A 17701-nucleotide genomic window follows, 5' to 3' on the forward strand; every position below is an offset into this window, starting at 1 on the left:
AGTCCAACTGAATTACTTGGACATTTTATTTATTTGTTTTATTGATTTATAGATGGTCCCTTTCTAGTTACAGTCTACATATAAACATATAATAATCGGTATGTATTTACCATCTTGAGACCTTGCTTTTGGTTGTGCTAATCCTATTGACTAAGCTGCTGGAGTAAAGGGGTTAAAAACTGGTAAATTTGGACCAGAGTGTCAGCCAGATGTTTGTTTATCTTGTCCTTCCTTCAATGAGCTCTGAGTAACATTCATTGTTCTCTTCCCCAGTTAAGTAGGTTAGGTGGAGAGAAAGACTATGCCAAGCTTTCCTGCATTGGAGGCTTTGCGCCAGGCTGCAGGCTAGAGTTTGAGCTAGGGCAGGTTTCCCTGCCTCTTCCTGCTCCCACATGGGGCAGCATTTGGCCTGGTGCATCTCATTCACTCTGGATTTATGCTCCCGCGTGGGAGCCGGGGCAGCAAAATTCCCAGTGTGGAAACAGTCCTGGTGAAGCTTTTAAGTTGGGCCTCCCAGATTCTACTCCACCACCCTAATCTAGAACTCCTCAGAATTTGTGAACCTGAGGGCACTGTTGGAATTTGGACACAGGGTGTTGGGCACTGCTACAAGACAGCTGCCAAAGGAGGAGGAACAAGCTGCAAAATGTCAGAGAGGTTATGCCTTTGGTAATGTCAACATTTCAGGAAGAAACTCTGTGTAATAAGATGCCTTTTAAAAATAACATATTGTTTTAAAATATTTCCTTGCATATACCTTCAGTCATGCATCGCTGTGCTTTAATGGCCGCTATAGTCAAAGCAACTTCTTAAAAATAATCTGCAGAGCCAATCAGATCTCCAGTGGCCAGTCAGATGCTTTGCTTGGCAAAAGCTCCATCGGGCCCCACCCACTTTCTAAAATCCCATGGCAGGTGCCAGGGAAGGTGATGACAGGTACCGTACTGGGATCCCTGTCCTAACCATTGCACTATGTTTTATTTCAGCTGTGCATGTTGCTATTTTTAAAAGGCGTTTGAAACAAACAAGTTTGCTTCTGAACAGGAGATATAAAGACCATAGCAAAGTCCTCTCCTATTGGCCTAACTAATGCATAGCTCGAGTCTTGACGTGGCAAGACTTATTGTGTGATATTTGGCAGCAATGTTCTTTTGATGCTGGCACATGTCCATCAAGGCCCAGATGGCTCAAATTAATCATCTATAAGCACAAACAAACACCACTCTCTTTCTTCACATATAACAAAAGCTGAGGCTTTAAAAGCAGAAAACACATTTATACAAAACACAACAAACACAGACTCTTTTATGGCTCCCAACAATTCATCGCAATATATGCACACTTAAAGACTACGTATACATCAGAAAGTGGCCTACAGAATAATTTACTATTGTTCTCTCTCCGTATATTTTGTGGCAGACAGCAGTGGACTTCTGCTGATGTCTCTCTCCAAAACTCTGGTGACAAATTTTGCTGCAGTTCTTGTCTCAACACCTAAAACAAGTTTATTTGGCATTTCTTGTGCTCCTTATCTGCTGCTGAATTATTTATAGAGTGGGAAAAACTATTCTAGAAAATTCGGAAGCCATTTGTGATGGACCTGTTTGTGTTAAGTTTTGCCATGCAGCAGCAACTGTGCAGGCCTTCAAGCCTCAACTCTCAAGACGGTTTTACAATACATAGATTTAAACACGTGTGCTTATAATGCATATAAATGAATTAATTAAAATAGAAAACTTGTGAAAAATAAAGAGGTGACTATGAATTAAGAAGTGGAGGAGTTCAGGCTCCATGGCAGAACATATGCTCCCTGACTCACCAAAAACCCACAGGCTATATTCTCTAACTGTTCAACCTGTTTAAACCTGTTCAAAGTTGTCTCTTTAGTCACTTCCACGTTGGGTTTTTGGTCCAGCATTGCTGCTGACAGAAAGTGAGCTTTTCCCATTTCCACACACTATTGTGGGACTTTCCTGCACATCCAGGTTCTTCCCTGCTTTCAGCACTCTGTTCTTAAAAAAATCACCAGGCAGTCATTCCTCATTACTGTACTACCACTGAAGATAGGCGGGTACCTTTTTAAAAATTAGGATTTACCAGTATTACAAAATTCAAAATTTGTGGTTTGTCGCTGTATATCTGCTTAATTCATACAGACACAGGGACTTGCTTGCTCTTCTGTCTAGATACAAATCATCTCTTGCAATTTTCTTGTTAATGTGATATTAACTGTTTAACCTCTTCTTGTTCCCCATAGTTTTCACTGCCTGGCTCTCCTGCCCAAAGCTGGCCACTGGAAATAATATTTCCTTAGAGTAGCAATAGTTAATGTTGTCCATCTGGCCTGCAGCAGAACCAGCAAAGAACAGGGCTGTTGCAGGGATTTGGTTAAACAAAATTTATGAGTCAATCTCTGTCTGGTTTCAGCATTGCTTGAATAAATGTTGACTTGCGAACAATTTCTCAGAAATAACTTCAATGAGTCCATGATTGCTGTCTGTGGTCACTGCTCAATATTTGGTTGACAAATGTTACAACCTGAGCCTCTGGAGGAGTATGGTGGATTTTCCGGGTATTACCAGATAGATTTTAAAGAAAAGATGAAAATCCATACTGGGTCTGATCAATTCTTTTTATATTATACGAATCCTTCTAGTCCTCAGCTACAGTTATTGGTGAGATCTGTGTATTCATATTATATTGCTTCCCTTTCTTAAAGGCGTAATTAAAGTGTTCTGTGTTAGTCGTTCAGTAGAATTTTCTCCCTTTTCCTAAGCAGATTTGTTACTTGGGGAATTATAGTCAGTTTTGTATTGGACGATCTCATTCTACTATCAACTGGAGGAGACAAAACAACCCTTCTGATAGCTCTGTAACAACTACTCTGAGGATAATGTAGTCAGAGAAAACAGCTTTGTAGGCTCTGCCACCCATATTCAGTTCCCCGTAAATGTGATCCTTTGCAAGCAATTTTCTGTGTATAATTTTGTGATTAAAGATACATTGTCTAGAGACATTTGGCAAAACCACCATTGAGGTTGCATGTGCATTTCATTATTATGCAGTAAAGCCCCTGTAGAAAGCTGTGAAAACGTGTCTTTTAACTGGACCACGTTTTGGTGTTCTGCACTAACCATCATTAAAGACATTTATTATTCAAGTTTCTTCATAACCAATCTGCCAGTTTCTCCATTCACTTGCCTGTCACAATCATTGACAGGGTGTTTTCTCTATAACCTTTCTGGAAGCTGGCCATTGTGTCTGTAGATCTGCCGAGGACCAAGCTTGAGGTCCGAGGAAGGATCAGAACTCTGCAATTGTGTCAGACAGTGTGCAGCTAAACCCTGAGCACAGGATCCAGTCAGTTTAAATTGAAACTGACTTATAGCGTGCACGGATGGGAATTTCCCTTTGTTTGTGCACATATAGAAGTTGGGTGTTTTGGTGGGGTTCTTTGGTTCAGTTTTTGCCTCTTTGTACCATCATGCTGAGGTCACAATAAAGAGCTGAAATGAACTCCCAGCATCCTAGGCCTATTCTGCACACAATAGATAATGCACTTTCAATGGACTTTAGAAGTAGATTTTCCTGTTCCGCACAGGCAAATCCAGCTGCCAAAGCACATTGAACCCACGGATCTCTGAACCCACGGATTTACCACTGGAAACCCTTCTGGGTCTTTATTGTATTGTATTCTAATACTGCCATCTACCTGGAGTCTCAGTGAGAAAGGTGGACTACACATGGAGTCAACCAATCAGAGAGGCCTCTGATTCATGCTCAGAACTGGCTCACTCTGTGCATGCCTTTGGCTGGCATGTTTATGCTGCAGCTGAGGCAAAAAGGAAGCAAACTGCTCAGTTTGTGATGGTGAAAGACACCAGCTATGGCCTTTCCCTTGCCAATGGTACCTTCATGCGGCATGATTCCATGAGCTGCAGTATAGCAAGATCCCCCAGGCAGCAAGAGAAACTACCAAAAAAAGAAAAATCTCACACTGGCTGGCTTCCTTCAAACATTCAGATTTATTGTGGTGGCCTAATTTTATAAGAGCACAGATTGACATGCAGAATGAACACACACACATGCCGCCGGCCGATCTCTTCTCCTTTACTTCTGGTTAATCCTAATGGTGAGGAAAATGAAACAGTGCAAAAGGAATAGAACCCGTAAAGGCTGAATAACCCCTACGTGTTTCCCGTTCAGCCTCATCAGGGGGAAGGGATTGAAAAACTACCTAAAAGTAAATTCTCTCTGATGAAGCTGAACGCGAAACACATAGGGGTTATTCAACCATCACGGATTCTTTTCTTTTAGCACCATTTATTTCTGGCTCTTCATTTGGTGCAGCCCCCGTTCCTTTTCACATTATCCTAATCATGGTTATATTTGTGAACTTTTGCATGTATTAGACTGATTTTGCATGGGGGCAGCTGCACCAGGCTGCCGATGCTTCCCAAGTACGCACGGGGGGCGAAATCCCCCAGCGTACATGGTCTGCCCCGGAGCTGCATGTGCACACACAAAATTCTGGGGTGGGAAAGGTCCACCGTGCCTCATGGTGGCAGCGGTAGTAGGGGATGGGGGGACACAGGGATCCCACCGCAGGATGTTGGGATAGCAGACATGCCCTGTTTGGCTCTGCAGCACTGTGAAGCTGAAAAGGGCATTTCAGGAACACCGTAGTTGTGGAGGCCACCACATCAAGACAAGGAACATTTTCCCTTGCTGCGGGCCATCCGAGGCTCCGATTCGGGCTAGGGCTGGAAGGGGGCTGGGATGGCGGTGACATTGTACATATTTGGGGATTAGCCCCACCACCCTGTCACTGCTAGCCTGGCCTTTCTGCCCCATGCATAATCGGTCTTAGAGTAACTTTTCACCCATCTTACTTGTCCAAGGCAGCTGCTTTTAATAATCAAAGGCTTCACTCAGCCACTATACCAATCACCATCAACATTAGTCAAATTATACCATACTAAAAATGGAAGTTCATGTTTACCAATGGGTTGCATAGGCGTGTTACCATTACTCAGACCGTAATTCCATTACTCAGACCGTAATTCCATGGGCAAATTCCATGGGCAACTGGTTGGACCAGTCCCATCAGTTGAATCCAAATGAGTCTTTCCCTTATAGATGGGACTCTTCCTACTTACAGATCAGTATCTGGATCTATTCTAAAACCTATACTCTGAATCCAGCCCTCTGTGTAAATGCCCGTGTAAATGTAACTACCAGTTTAATGTTGTAATTAGGGGAGTGAAACTAGAGCAAAAAAAACTAGGTTTTGTAAATTCTTAAGTAGAGAGTTTTGAAATCCAAGGGACTCATGCATGGTACCTATATTTTTACTATAAAAATGATTTTCAAAAGTCAGGGTTTGGGGCTGGTATTCAGAAATTTATGACAGACCTGAGCTGGTGGACAGATGATGATCTCAATCTATTGGGCTGGTCAGCTGGCTGGGATATATTTGAGGGTATCTGAAGCTCAAAGTGATTTGCCTAGACTGATGAGCCATCTGTGCCAGCCTTTCCTGGCATCCTCATGTTGTTATGAATTGAAGAGTACTCTGGCCGGTTGCAAGTGGATCTGTAATTAGTGATCATGAACAAGAAATCAGGTCACATGTTGGTGTTTGGCAGACAGCTTTGTGTAGCTCGGGGATTTTGTTCCCATCAGAGGACAAAGTAAACAGCAACTTGCTTTGGAAGCCCTTAGATGCAGTTTGTGGGTAATCGGATCAAATCAATAGTAGTAAAACCATTAGAGTCGCTCTTCTTGGATAGAATTGTGACAAAGGAGAACTTTGCTATCCCACAAGTCAAAGCCTAAAGACTGGTGCCTCATAAATTCTGTGATTGCCTTTTGCTCCCAGGGAAAATAGATTTCAGTAGTGGACCTATTTTAAGGGGTGATTTTGACGTCTTCCCCATTTACAGTTGCCCCATTGTGTGTGGCTTTTAGTCTACACAGGTTCTCCAAACCCCGGCATCACTGTTTTGGTGCTCACAGGTGGCTTCTAGAGAAAGGGAGGAAAGACCTGCCACTACCAGGGACAGTGCGTAGGATTCAACCCAGTATATTTTAATGAATGTGTACCAATGCTGTTCAGGTTCTATCAGCAAAAACACTTAGGCTGTTATCAGTCTTACTAAAAGATGAAGCATTCTGTACACAAAATGCAGGGGGTGCTTTAGTCACAGTAAATGAAATCCCTTGAAAATCTCACATGTGGATTTAATCAAGAGAATCAGGTCAGGCGGATTAAGGTCCAGGAATCACATACTGTGAACTGTGAGTTAGCTCTCTCTTTACATGACATGGTTGTATTCTTTCTTGGCTTTGGTCAAACTATCAGTTCCTTTGAAATTGATTGCAGGGCTGCCCTTCCCTTCATCTGTGTCACTCATTTATATAATGTGAGGAAAGTTTGGAGCAGCCACTGAATTACATCCTAGAATGCCAATTACATTGTCGCCCATGAGGAGAGAGGCAGCAACAGGGCTCTGTGGCCCACAGGTACACTCCTGCTGGGAGGGAGCCGGGGTGTGGGGGGGGGGGAGTTTGCAGCCTCCCTGCGGGCCACAAAGCCCTGTCACTGCTGGTGGAGGGGGAGCTTCCCACTCCCTTTAGCCCGGGAAGAGCTCTCACCATGGCAAGAGCGCTTGCTGGCCCAAAAGCAGCCACAGCCACCCTCTCATGCCCTCTTGCCTGCTGCCCCTTACAAAGCCCATTTTTAAAATAGGCTTTGATACTAGAAATAATAACAATTCTCTAAATAGGAAATTCCTTTAAAAATTTTTATTTTATTGTTTTTATTTCATTGAATTTGCCACCAAAAGAATATGCAAAAATTAAATATGCAAAAATATTAATGTCTGATAATCAACCTCCTGCTCCATTTCTCGTACCCATGTTCCAGCAGATATGAAGAGCTGGAAACAACAAACTCTCCGTTTTCTGGAGACTTTGTGCAGGAGTTTAGGCAGGACTTGAATATTTTATTGTTGCTTATGTGCCTCTGTGCAAGAGATTGTGAAATTTGTTGGGTGACCAGTTTGCAAGTAGATGACCTGTCTTTGGTTTTTGTTGTGCCGTGTTTTAACATGAAGTATAAAATGATCCTTCTGGGAGCAGAAGCCTTCTTCCAGGAGCACAAAGGCATCTTTGGATCCAGCTCATCGTAGTCTGTTTCCAAAGTTTATCACTCCCAGTCATTCATTCCATTTCTGTATCTTCTTGAAACCACAGGAACATTTGCAGCAGTGGTATATATTTTATTTATTTGTTTAATTGAACATATTTTTATGCCACCTTTCCACTCAGTCAGGGTTCACGTATAAAAGACATACACACAACAGAATCAGAAAACACAGAAGAAAATCACAGTTGGCTGATAAGGTATATCAAGCAGAAATGTTAGAGTCAAGTATAATTAGACTGGGGGTCCTGTATTTTAATTATTACATAACAAATGACTATTGTGTGACATGCAGTGCAGATGCTGTAATTAAACATAGAACACAGCCTACCTAATTCTTTTGCACAAGTTTGCAGGAGCATATTTGTGTTGACGCTTGGCTATATCTTCACTTGTATATAAAAATGCATTAGCAATAGACATGTAGAACCTCATACTAGGTACGTTGAAAGTGTCCTACTGTATCCTGAGTGCCAATAGATTCAAACGCTGGGGAAGAAAAATGTTTTCAGGTTAACAAAAGCTTACTGGCCAGTGGCCACACATGCCCCACAATGCAATAAATTTGTAGATTTGCCTCCAGGTGAGAAATGGGAATCCCTCAATTACAGCTCATCTCCAAACCACATAGATAAATTCCCCTGAAGAAAATGGGTGCTTTGGAGGTATTGTACTGCATTGGGGTCCCTGTCCTCCCCAGGCTCCTGCAGTTTCCCAAACTGAATCTGGCAATCCTACCCTACCATCCCCCACCAGTGGTCAGAGGGGACCCAGCAACCCTAATTCTCAACTATGTTGATTTTGAAGCCACAAAGTCACTCTGAGAGATCATAGCATTTCCAGTTTTGGATTCCCAGAAAAACATACTTAACTTCCGCAGTGCTGCCTTTCAGTCTTTCATACTTCTTCATTGGGTTGCATTCCTGTAAGCTAGCTACGAACCTTCCAGTACTCACATGGTTGTTATTTACCTTCTTTGCAGGTGAGTGAGAAAATGTAGTGGAACAGACTGGAGGAACTGAGGAGAACGGAAGGTTCTCTCCGCTTTGGAATCTGACGCTATCTCACGATGTCAAAGAAGGGTGCCAGCTTTCGAGCAAAAGGAGAAAGACCTGACGCCCTAGCTGCCTTGCAAGCTGCCAATGAAGAGCTCAGGGCAAAACTCACAGACATTCAAATAGAGCTCCAGCAAGAAAAGAGTAAGGTGTGCATCTTTCCTCCCCATCAATCAAAATGAAAGGTTTCCAGTGACCTCTTGTTTCCAAAGCATGCCCGCTTCAGCATGATGGGTGAACCTGACCATGCTCACAAAGCCATTCCATCACTCTCTTCCGGTGCATAAATCCCCAAGTTCAATATACCTCATTGCTGTAGCCTTACAATGATCATGCTTAGCACAGTATTATAATTGCAGCAGCACCCTTCACTATGATTGCTACACATTCACTGGAACATATGCACAAAGCCTACATATGTACAAGTGTTCACATGTATGCATCTCTTCATGAGTTTGGGTTTCATGGTTGTGGAGAGATAGCTTTGTAAAATATGCATAAGCTATAAGGGTGCATTCCAATGACTGCACTGACTGGGGGCACAGTCTTGCAACCACACCCCTGCTTCTCTCCCAGATGCATTCATTATACAAATTTAGAACACCTGAACAGAATTGTTTATCTGAATGAAAAACAACACTTGTCAGAAGATACAACACATATTCATTTCGTCTTCTTTTCGACAGAGCAATACACAATCTGCAATCAAAGTATTTTTCATAAGAATATTCAGTAAACATTAACGAGGGATCCTCCGCTTAATATTGCTCTTGCGGAATGAAGCCTGAAGGTTGTTTGAGATCCATTCCTTACATGAATGTGCATTTTGATGAATTATTTAGTGGCTTCTCTAATTGGTCCCCTATGGAGGCAAAATCAGCTGTATTGTCAGCACACTCCATATTCAAAAAAAGCAAAACTGCCAGGATGGGAGGACAATATAAATATATATACCATAAACATTAAACAAGCTGATTTGGCAATTCCTATAGAGAACAATCAAGATTTTAATTCTAAAATTAAACAAACAAATGATTCTCTGTGGTTGACAGCCTAGAGCTTGTATTTGCTTTTATAGGGGGACTTTCCTATAGAATCGCCGAGGGTCAGACACGACTGAACGGATAACATCATCATCATCACAAAATCAAATTTGTTCAAGCTTTGTTTTGCATGAAAATTCAAGGTTTTGATGATGATAAAAGATGGCTGGAAATTAGAATCCTGGTGGAAATTACTATTTCATGATAAAGCTGGTCTAGATGGCTGTTTTCTATGAGCATTTAACTAGAGATGCAGTTGACTGTATTCAACAAGGGCAGCCCTACTCAAAATCCAACTGGAATTTATCCCTTGGTCTTACACACAGGAAAGTATTCTCAAGGTAGCACTGAGAAACTTGTATATACAAAGAACTCTTTTACCTGGTTATGATCCATCTGGAACTGTCATCAAATTTTGTCCTAAGTGAAATTTCTAAATAATTTGTTCTCCAAATTATAGAAACAGCTTACTTCTGTCTAGATTCCCCATGATTCAACTGTGTGTTTTAAGTTTAGAAGGAACTTACCCAGGATCTTGTCATTGTTAAGGGATAGCTCATTTGTGTTAAATGTATCAAGATGTGCTAGTTTTGACTTTGAAAGCCCTTTACTGCCAGGTCTGAGGAAGAGGAAGAAGAAGAAGAGGAAGAGGAAGAGGAAGAAGAAATGCCGCTTTTCCCTACCCGAAGGAGGCTCAAAGTGGCTTACAGTCTCCTTCCCATTCCTCTCCCCACAACAGACACCCTGTTGGGTGGGTGAGGCTGAGAGAGCCCTGATATCACTGCTCGGTCAGAACAGTTTTATCAGTGCCATGGCGAGCCCAAGGTCACCCAGCTGGTTGCATGTGGGGGAGCGCAGAATCAAACCTGGCATGCTAGATTAGAAGTCCACGCTCCTAACTACTACACCAAACTGGCTCTCTCCCTAGAATGTTTCTCCCTAGTAACAATATTTGATATGGCCATGCTCACCCAGATGATTTTCACCTGGCTGCTTCTCTCCTGGCTTTTAGAAAGAAGCAAGCAGCGGAGCACAAGAACTTGCAGCGGAGCACAAGAACTTCCCCTTCCCCATGCTTTCCTCTTTCACTTTTCTGAAAGTCCTCATAAACGTTTCCTTTATCCTGCTTCCTTCTCTCCTTTCAACTGCTTTCAGTTGGGTGTTTTTTAACACACCCTTGCCCTCTTTTTGAGATTTTTCTGCAAGCCTGGAGAGATCCCCCAAACTTTGAAGAAAAGTCTCTCTTCTTTCAAGGTGGTCCATGGATTTAAGTATCTACAGATGGGGCCATGTTCACTATAAGATATATTTATGATGCGAAGACTCCTCTTTAATATCTTCAGGTTAATGGTTTGTTGTCTTTATATCTTTCAATAATTACTAACATAACACTGTAATTATTGTTGAGTTATTCATTTTAAAAGTTTTTGTGATAAAATAAACTTAGAAGTGTGAACTAGTCCATCAAGGCTTATATTTGAATAATACTTTTTTTGTTAGTCTTCAAAGTATCAAAACATGGCTTTAACAGATGAACAAAGGAGAGGAGGAAGGAATCACTGGAATGCAGAAGGTTTCAGGTTCAATCCTTGTCATCTCCAAATAACACTATCTGAAGTGCAGGTGGCGTGAAAGACCTCTGCTTAAGAGCTGGTGCCCATCTGATTTGACAATGCTGACTATGATGGACCAATGCTCTAAGGCAGTTTCTGGTGTCCATGGGTATAGCTATAGTGTTAAACTATTTTATCTTGATGTTGTTGCATATCACTTTGAACATAAGGAGAGGCAGAATATCAATACATGTTTTTAAACAAATAAAATAAACCATGTCTAAAGAGTTGGAGGCAAAATGCCAGAAGGAGGCAATGGAGATGAAGTAGAAGAATTAGAAAAGAATATTAATAGAAAACAGAGGTAGTCAGGCACAGGGTTGAATTTCCACCAGTTTCACCAAGTACCTCTGATGTCTATATGTTTATGCATGTATGGTAATCATGAGTTGGAACATGTGTTCACAGACCTATAGTATAACAGTTATGGGAATCAACTGGATCTATCTTGGATGACTTTGTCATGCAGTCTAGGCATGGAATGTCCAGTTAGCTGTTATAGCACAAAACATGGCAGATGGCCAGAGCTGGTATATAGTGTTGACACAGCCTGGAGAAAGCTATGGCTATATAATTGATGCATGTAATCATTTTCACCACTGGGTGAGTATTGGATTCTAAGCCTTACATATGCATTTCCAAAACGCATACCCCACCAAACATAGCTTCTAAATAGCCCTGTAAATGTCAAAGAGTAGGCCTGTTTATATGTGCAATGAATCACTAGAGTGTTTGTCTAAGCACTACTGATAATTTTCTCTGGAGCTTCACAAGCATTGTCAAGATAAGTGATGATGCTGTTGTTTTCACATGAAAAGTTTTGATTGAATGTTTCTGCTGAGAGAAAGAGGAGACAATAATGGATTCTAATGTATGCATTTTACTTCAGCTACCATTCACTGAAAGGAAACAAGTTGGAGTTTTAGCCAGAGTTGCGTTCAGATTTCATTGAACTCTTTGTCTAAGTTTTACTGTTTATTCCTTAAGTGTTTCTTGAATCCCGATACTACTTAGATATGCATCCTGTTCCCATTATACATGATCTACCACTGGATGATGTCTAAGTGGGCATCAAACAATCCTTAAGTTAAGAGTCTTTTAAAGAGATAACTGACACAAAACTGGCCTTGTCCCAGCTGTTTCTTGGCCTTTTCAAGACCTCGGCTCAGGCCTTTGGGCCTAGTATGTTAGAGAAGGTCCCTGGATGCCGGTTTGCAGGTGGGACTTGGGGATCCCCTGGAATTATAGCTCATATCCAGACTAAAGAGACCAGTTCCCCTGGAGAAAATGCCTGCAAAGGCGGGTCTACTCCATAGCATTATACTCTACTGAGGTCTCTACCCGCCCCAAATCCCACTCACTCCTGGCTCTACCCTCAAAGTTTTCAGGAATTTCCCAACCCAGAGCTGGCAACCCTAGAACTGATGTCATTTAAGGGGGGGGGGGAGCTGAGATTGACACAGGTACAAATGAGGTCATGGGAGCTTCAGGGCTGAGACCTTGGGAGTCTTGCACTTGCATTCCATTTCATTAGCACAAGATGACCAAGGAAGACTCCAGCTGAACACTCTGTGCACTGGCTTCGAAGATTAAAGTCCCAAATGAACACCCCATTAGATAACACAGCCCAGAAAAAAATCATTCTAAAATGTACAATTTAGAACAAAAGTCTCCTTCCCTAACAGTTTCCATACACAAATCATTGTTTCCTTAAACAAGGAGTTCAGAGACTATGGTTAAGGTTCAAGATCTTGCTTCCCTTTTCTGCTTCTCACACATTCTGTACCCTTCTGCATCGACAGGCTCCACTCCTTCCTGGCTCATTCCATACCTAGCTCAGGGTTACGCAACCATAGGACTTCTCATATTCACCCAGGGCAGCTGTTTCTCCTGGTATCACATCCCCATGGAGCACTCTGCCATTCCCAGGGATTGTTCCCAAATTTCTTGGAATTTTCTAAGTAAGTGTTGGCACCCTAGATGCGTCCTAACCACTTCGGCATGGTAATGATTTTCCACATGTAAGGAGGCCTGGAGCTTCTGTGTCTTAAGGAGTAATTCCCTAGAAAAATCCCCTTTTAAAACAGAGAGGCCTTCATCATCTCCAAAGTAGCTTGTTGGATTCTAGACAGTACAAATTGGCAGCTATCTTGAACTTTCAAGAATGGATTTAATATCCCATATCCATTGCTGAATATTGGGAGCTGACTTTTGCAGCTCATATTCATACATATTACATGTAAGATTGGCCTATAAGGTTTAGCTTCATTCTGTCCAGGTATGATAGCCCATAATTGCAAGCTCTCCAGACTACTGTATTGATTTTTCCATTGTAATTATCCATGTTGCCATCCCTGGCAATGTAAGCCATGGGCAACTTTGCAAACCTTCACTTTATTTTTTTAAATCAATGTGTTGAGATTAACATACCTAGCATGTTACTGATTTTAGCTGTAGACAAGCAATTATAGCAAAGAGTTCTGAATGGATCGTCTCTTGTAACTCAGTTTTAATTATGAGCTGGAGAATGCTATTCCAAAACTCTGATGTCTGTTACACATTGAAAAGCCAGTTCAGCAGTATTGCAGTATTGAATTGTTTGTGCAGTAGATTCATACCTATGAAGACATTGTTAAAAGCAAGCTATTTGCATGTTGTTATAATATGTGCATGTAGTGTCAGTGAGAGATTTAACTTCCAACACTGATTAATTAGTATTAATTGTTCTAGGCAAGGGTAAGGTTGTTTCGGGGGTTATTAATCTGATGTGCCATTTCTTATTTGGAACTGGAAATGTTTAGGAAACTTGCTAAAAAACTGTGTAATCTTTATATTTGTTACCACAGAAATTTCTTTTGGATCACTATTATGAGTTGTTCAGCAAGTGGTTGTTGGGCTTTTTATTGGTCAGGGTCTTGACCCATACTGCTTTAGTTTGTACCCTATTTCCCACACACATTTGTGTGCCTTTAGTTGTTGTTATGTTTATCCCTGAATTATTTCCTAGTCTTTTGAGACCATTATTACCCTGATCTTTTTCTGAAAGCCAATTTTGAGTTGCCTTTTCTTTTCTGCATAAGATTTCTGTTGATTTCGATTTCGCACAGGCAAAAATGGCCAAGATGATGCTCATATGGAAGTGGGGCTAATTCCTGCATCCACATAATGTTGCTGTCGGACTGGCCCCCTCCTGGGCCTGGCATATGTTAGGTTGCCATTTCCCTGCTTTAAGGGAACACAGAGAGTTTCCACATTTCCTTAAGCACTATGGGGGCCAACAGGACCTAGCCTAGCGGAGGCCCACGTGGATGGGAAGAGCTGGGCTGAAGGCTCAGAGGGGACAAAAAATGCCTCACTCAGCCTTAATGAGGCCAAATGGAAAAGGTTTTTTTACAGGAAGGTGGGATTGCATGAGAACGCAATCCCAACTTCTTGCAACTCCCCCCACTGCCCCCCTGCATGGCAGAACCTTTCCTCCATGTCTGCATCCCCCACAGGGACACATTTCAGTACTGGACCAGGTCCATCACCAAAATATACCCTTTGTGGGGACACAGAAAGCAGTGGGCCAGACCCCCCACCTAAATGTGTCACACATAGGGACACAGGAAGTGGCAAAGCATGCTGCTCCACCACAATGCACCAGCAGCACCACAGAGTGGTGCCACTGATGCAGAATTGCCCATAATATGTTAAATTCAAAAGTTATCATAGCTTGTGATCTGCTTACTGATTAATGTTTGACCATACTTTTAATCCCCCTTGGGTCCCGGTGAGCAAGGAGAACTCTATAAATGAAAATATTAAATAATACAAACAGAGCTAATAATAGTAATTAATTAATAAATAATTTAATTAGCATATGGGAAGCACTGAGTTTCCACCATATTAATTTGTTATGATCTGCCTTATTTTATCCAGTCTGATCAGGGCTTATATATGAACTAGGCTGCTTCAAAAATATTCCGCCTACTCCCTTCCCCTACCCCAATACATGTCTGTTTTAGACATTGCATTTTTTTATCATCCAGGAAGAACATTTAGGCTGCTGGAATATTAAACAGACCCATACCAATTAGCCTGCTTTAATAAGGGCTGAGGTGAATTTTTATTTTCCCATTGAACTTTGCACGTTCAATGTCAGAGAACGTTTCAGTTGAATAGCAAAGTGAATTACACGAAAAACCAATGTGCTCCTGGATTATCCCATGCCCTAGATTCTCAACAAAACTGAGACATGTTCCATAGCCCCCAAATGCTGATTTTAAAGGCTCAGGGAAATCATGAATTCTCTGGGCAAGCCCAAAAGCAAAGCTTCCAAACTGAAACAGCTTGCTTGATCAACTGAACAGAGCTAAATGTGACAAGAATAAAAAGCAACACCCCTCCCCCATTAGTTCTAGTTTTAACAAGTGGTTTTCTTTCTAAGTGGAAAAGAGAAGCAGCTTCTTACGGGCTGAGCCTACCTTCATTGCGTGCCATTAAACATATCTTAAATGAAAAGCTGGGAGGAGAATTTGTAGCCAGGAACTTGCAGGCAAGAGCAGCGTGATTAAACCTGCCACTAATCACAACTTCTCCCTCACAGCCTTGCTCCCAGTGTCCCCAGCACCACCACTTCAAGGTGGATTTCCAACTTTTGGGGCCATTTCGCACGGCTTCAAAATAGCACAATGGTTGCTAATTGAAAACGCTACTAATTTGGAATAACCCACGACGTCGTAGACAATCTGCAACACTCCTGAAACCGACCCGCAAAAAGCACTTCGTTGTAGCGCTTTCAGGGGAATCCCAAAAAGTGGATTCACCCTCCGGAAAGCGATACACTCCTGCAACCAATCTGCAACAATAGCGATAAAGACCTGTGCGTTAACATTGTTGTGGTTTCTTCAAAGTCCCTCCTCCTGAGCCTGTCCTCCAAACTTCTGGCGAAGCGATCGCCATTTTTTTTCCCCCGAGCGAGTGGAGATCAACGCACCGGCGAGCCTCCGTTTAGCCAGTGAGGCTTCCCAGGCTGCAGTCCCTCCTCAGAGCTGTTTACAGTCACTAAGCACAAGAAGCCCGCAGAAGCCCGTTTGCTGATGTATTTTCCCTTTATTTTTCACACTGTTTCGGCTGAAAATCGCGCCCGTGAGGGGGGGGGAGGGGGGATTTTTTTTTCCCACTCGGAGGCAGCGTGGCCACGATCAAATGACAGCTCAAACAGAGGCTTCCCGGCTTCAGTCCCTCCCCTTCAGTCACTAAGCACACACATTTCACACATTCCATTCAGCCGAAAATCGGGCCCGTGAGAGGGGGGGGGGATTTTTTTTTTCACTCTGAGGCAGCGTGTTAACGATCAAATGATCAAACGACAGCTCAAACACCCCAGGCAGCTGGATGGGTCTCTCCGTTGCAACGAATCTACCCAGATTCGTTACAATGGGTCTGTTTTTTTTTTTTTTTTAACCTTCCTTAAAGGGAAAGGGGCTGTTTGGGAGCATGCTAACGGCTGCCCATTGGCTGCTTGATGGCCAGGGGTGGGACGAGCTTGGCAATAGCGCTTCCTTTCTAGCAATTTCTGCCGAGACCGGAAGCCTGTGGGAAACGCTAAAAAATGCTACTGATTCCACTACAAAGGCAGGTATGCATAATGACGAATTCCACTATTTTAAATGGCGATTTTTCATTCCGCAAACAATTTGCAACAAAGATCCCCGTGCAAAAAGGCCCTTGAACTATTTGTGGGGAGGAGGACACAGGGGAAGAAATGACTGGGGAAGGAAATTCTAGGAAGCCCTGTCAGGTGAGAGAAAACAGGCACCTTTCTGCCTGCCACTTCTCTGAAAATGCCCCTATTCTTGTCCCTGATTCACATTTGGACACAAGACCCCTATTGGGTTCCAGTAGTCTTTCTACATAGTTTTGTTTTGTCTTATGAAGAAAAGCATTTTTCCTCTGTGGAAGTTGAATATTTTAACAGTTTTCCCCCCATTGAGCAGACCAGTTAGGGAGGGGGCTGACAATTGCTCTCCAGACATACCTTAATTCACCTTCATACAAATGATAATAGTGAAGGTTAGCAAAGTATGGAGTACATCAGACAGACGGAACTGAGGTCTAGGGAAGGCAACCATTTTGACCATATTCTCACATGGAGAGCTGGAGAAAGTTTTAAAGTAATGGAAACTTGGTCAAAGTCTGTAATTTCTTAAACTAACAGAGTCTTAAACTAACAGATCCAATTGAAACACCTGATAGGGCATGTATAGCAAGAGGCACAGAAGGATTTGCATTTCACTCAGTTCCTTGCCTAATCGGGTGCTCTGCTAAAAGAATGTTTTCTTTTTACTAAATATCTTTTAACATTGAGTGCTGGTAGTGGTTCTCTGTATCATAGACCTTCACAGATATTCGACTGAAAAGGGGAGCTCCAGGAAAAATAAACTGAGAAGGTAAGCTGGGAGTCCTGATCCTCTCAGCAGACAATTCCATACCCTGGTCAAATGGTCATGGCAACATCACCTGAGAGAAAGAGAGAGAGAGAGGGAGGGAAGGGGAGAGGGAGAGAAACCTTTCCAAAAGCTGGAAACCCCTTGGAACAGGCAGGATGGAATACGGCCTGCAGGTCAGCACAGGCCCATTTTACCACAGTCCTTGAATAAGTTCTTCTGTTGGGAAACAGCAGATAATGGGCTGTATCAATATCCCTCCATATTCTAAATAATTTCTTCAATTTTGTTTTATTCATCCAGTCTATTCAGTCTGTTCAAACTGGTAAGAGTTTTGACATTGACTGCCAAC

At 42.4% G+C, this 17701-nt stretch overlaps 1 protein-coding gene across 20 annotated transcripts in view; it reads left to right on the forward strand.

The window, feature by feature from the left end:
* JAKMIP3 (Janus kinase and microtubule interacting protein 3) overlaps window positions 1-17701 on the forward strand; it is a 144257-nt gene that overhangs the window by 36513 nt on the left and 90043 nt on the right. For 19 of the 20 annotated variants that reach the window (XM_077350141.1, XM_077350144.1, XM_077350143.1 and 16 more), the window contains exon 2: window positions 8190-8411. In XM_077350141.1, coding sequence (XP_077206256.1) covers window positions 8277-8411 — 135 coding nt within the window. In that variant the 5' untranslated portion in view covers window positions 8190-8276. Of the gene's footprint in view, window positions 1-8189; window positions 8412-17701 lie in introns of those variants that run through there. The other variant, XM_077350157.1, reaches the window with a different exon arrangement.

The sequence above is a fragment of the Paroedura picta genome, chromosome 8 (genome assembly GCF_049243985.1).
Source record: "Paroedura picta isolate Pp20150507F chromosome 8, Ppicta_v3.0, whole genome shotgun sequence".
Taxonomy (NCBI): domain Eukaryota; kingdom Metazoa; phylum Chordata; class Lepidosauria; order Squamata; family Gekkonidae; genus Paroedura; species Paroedura picta.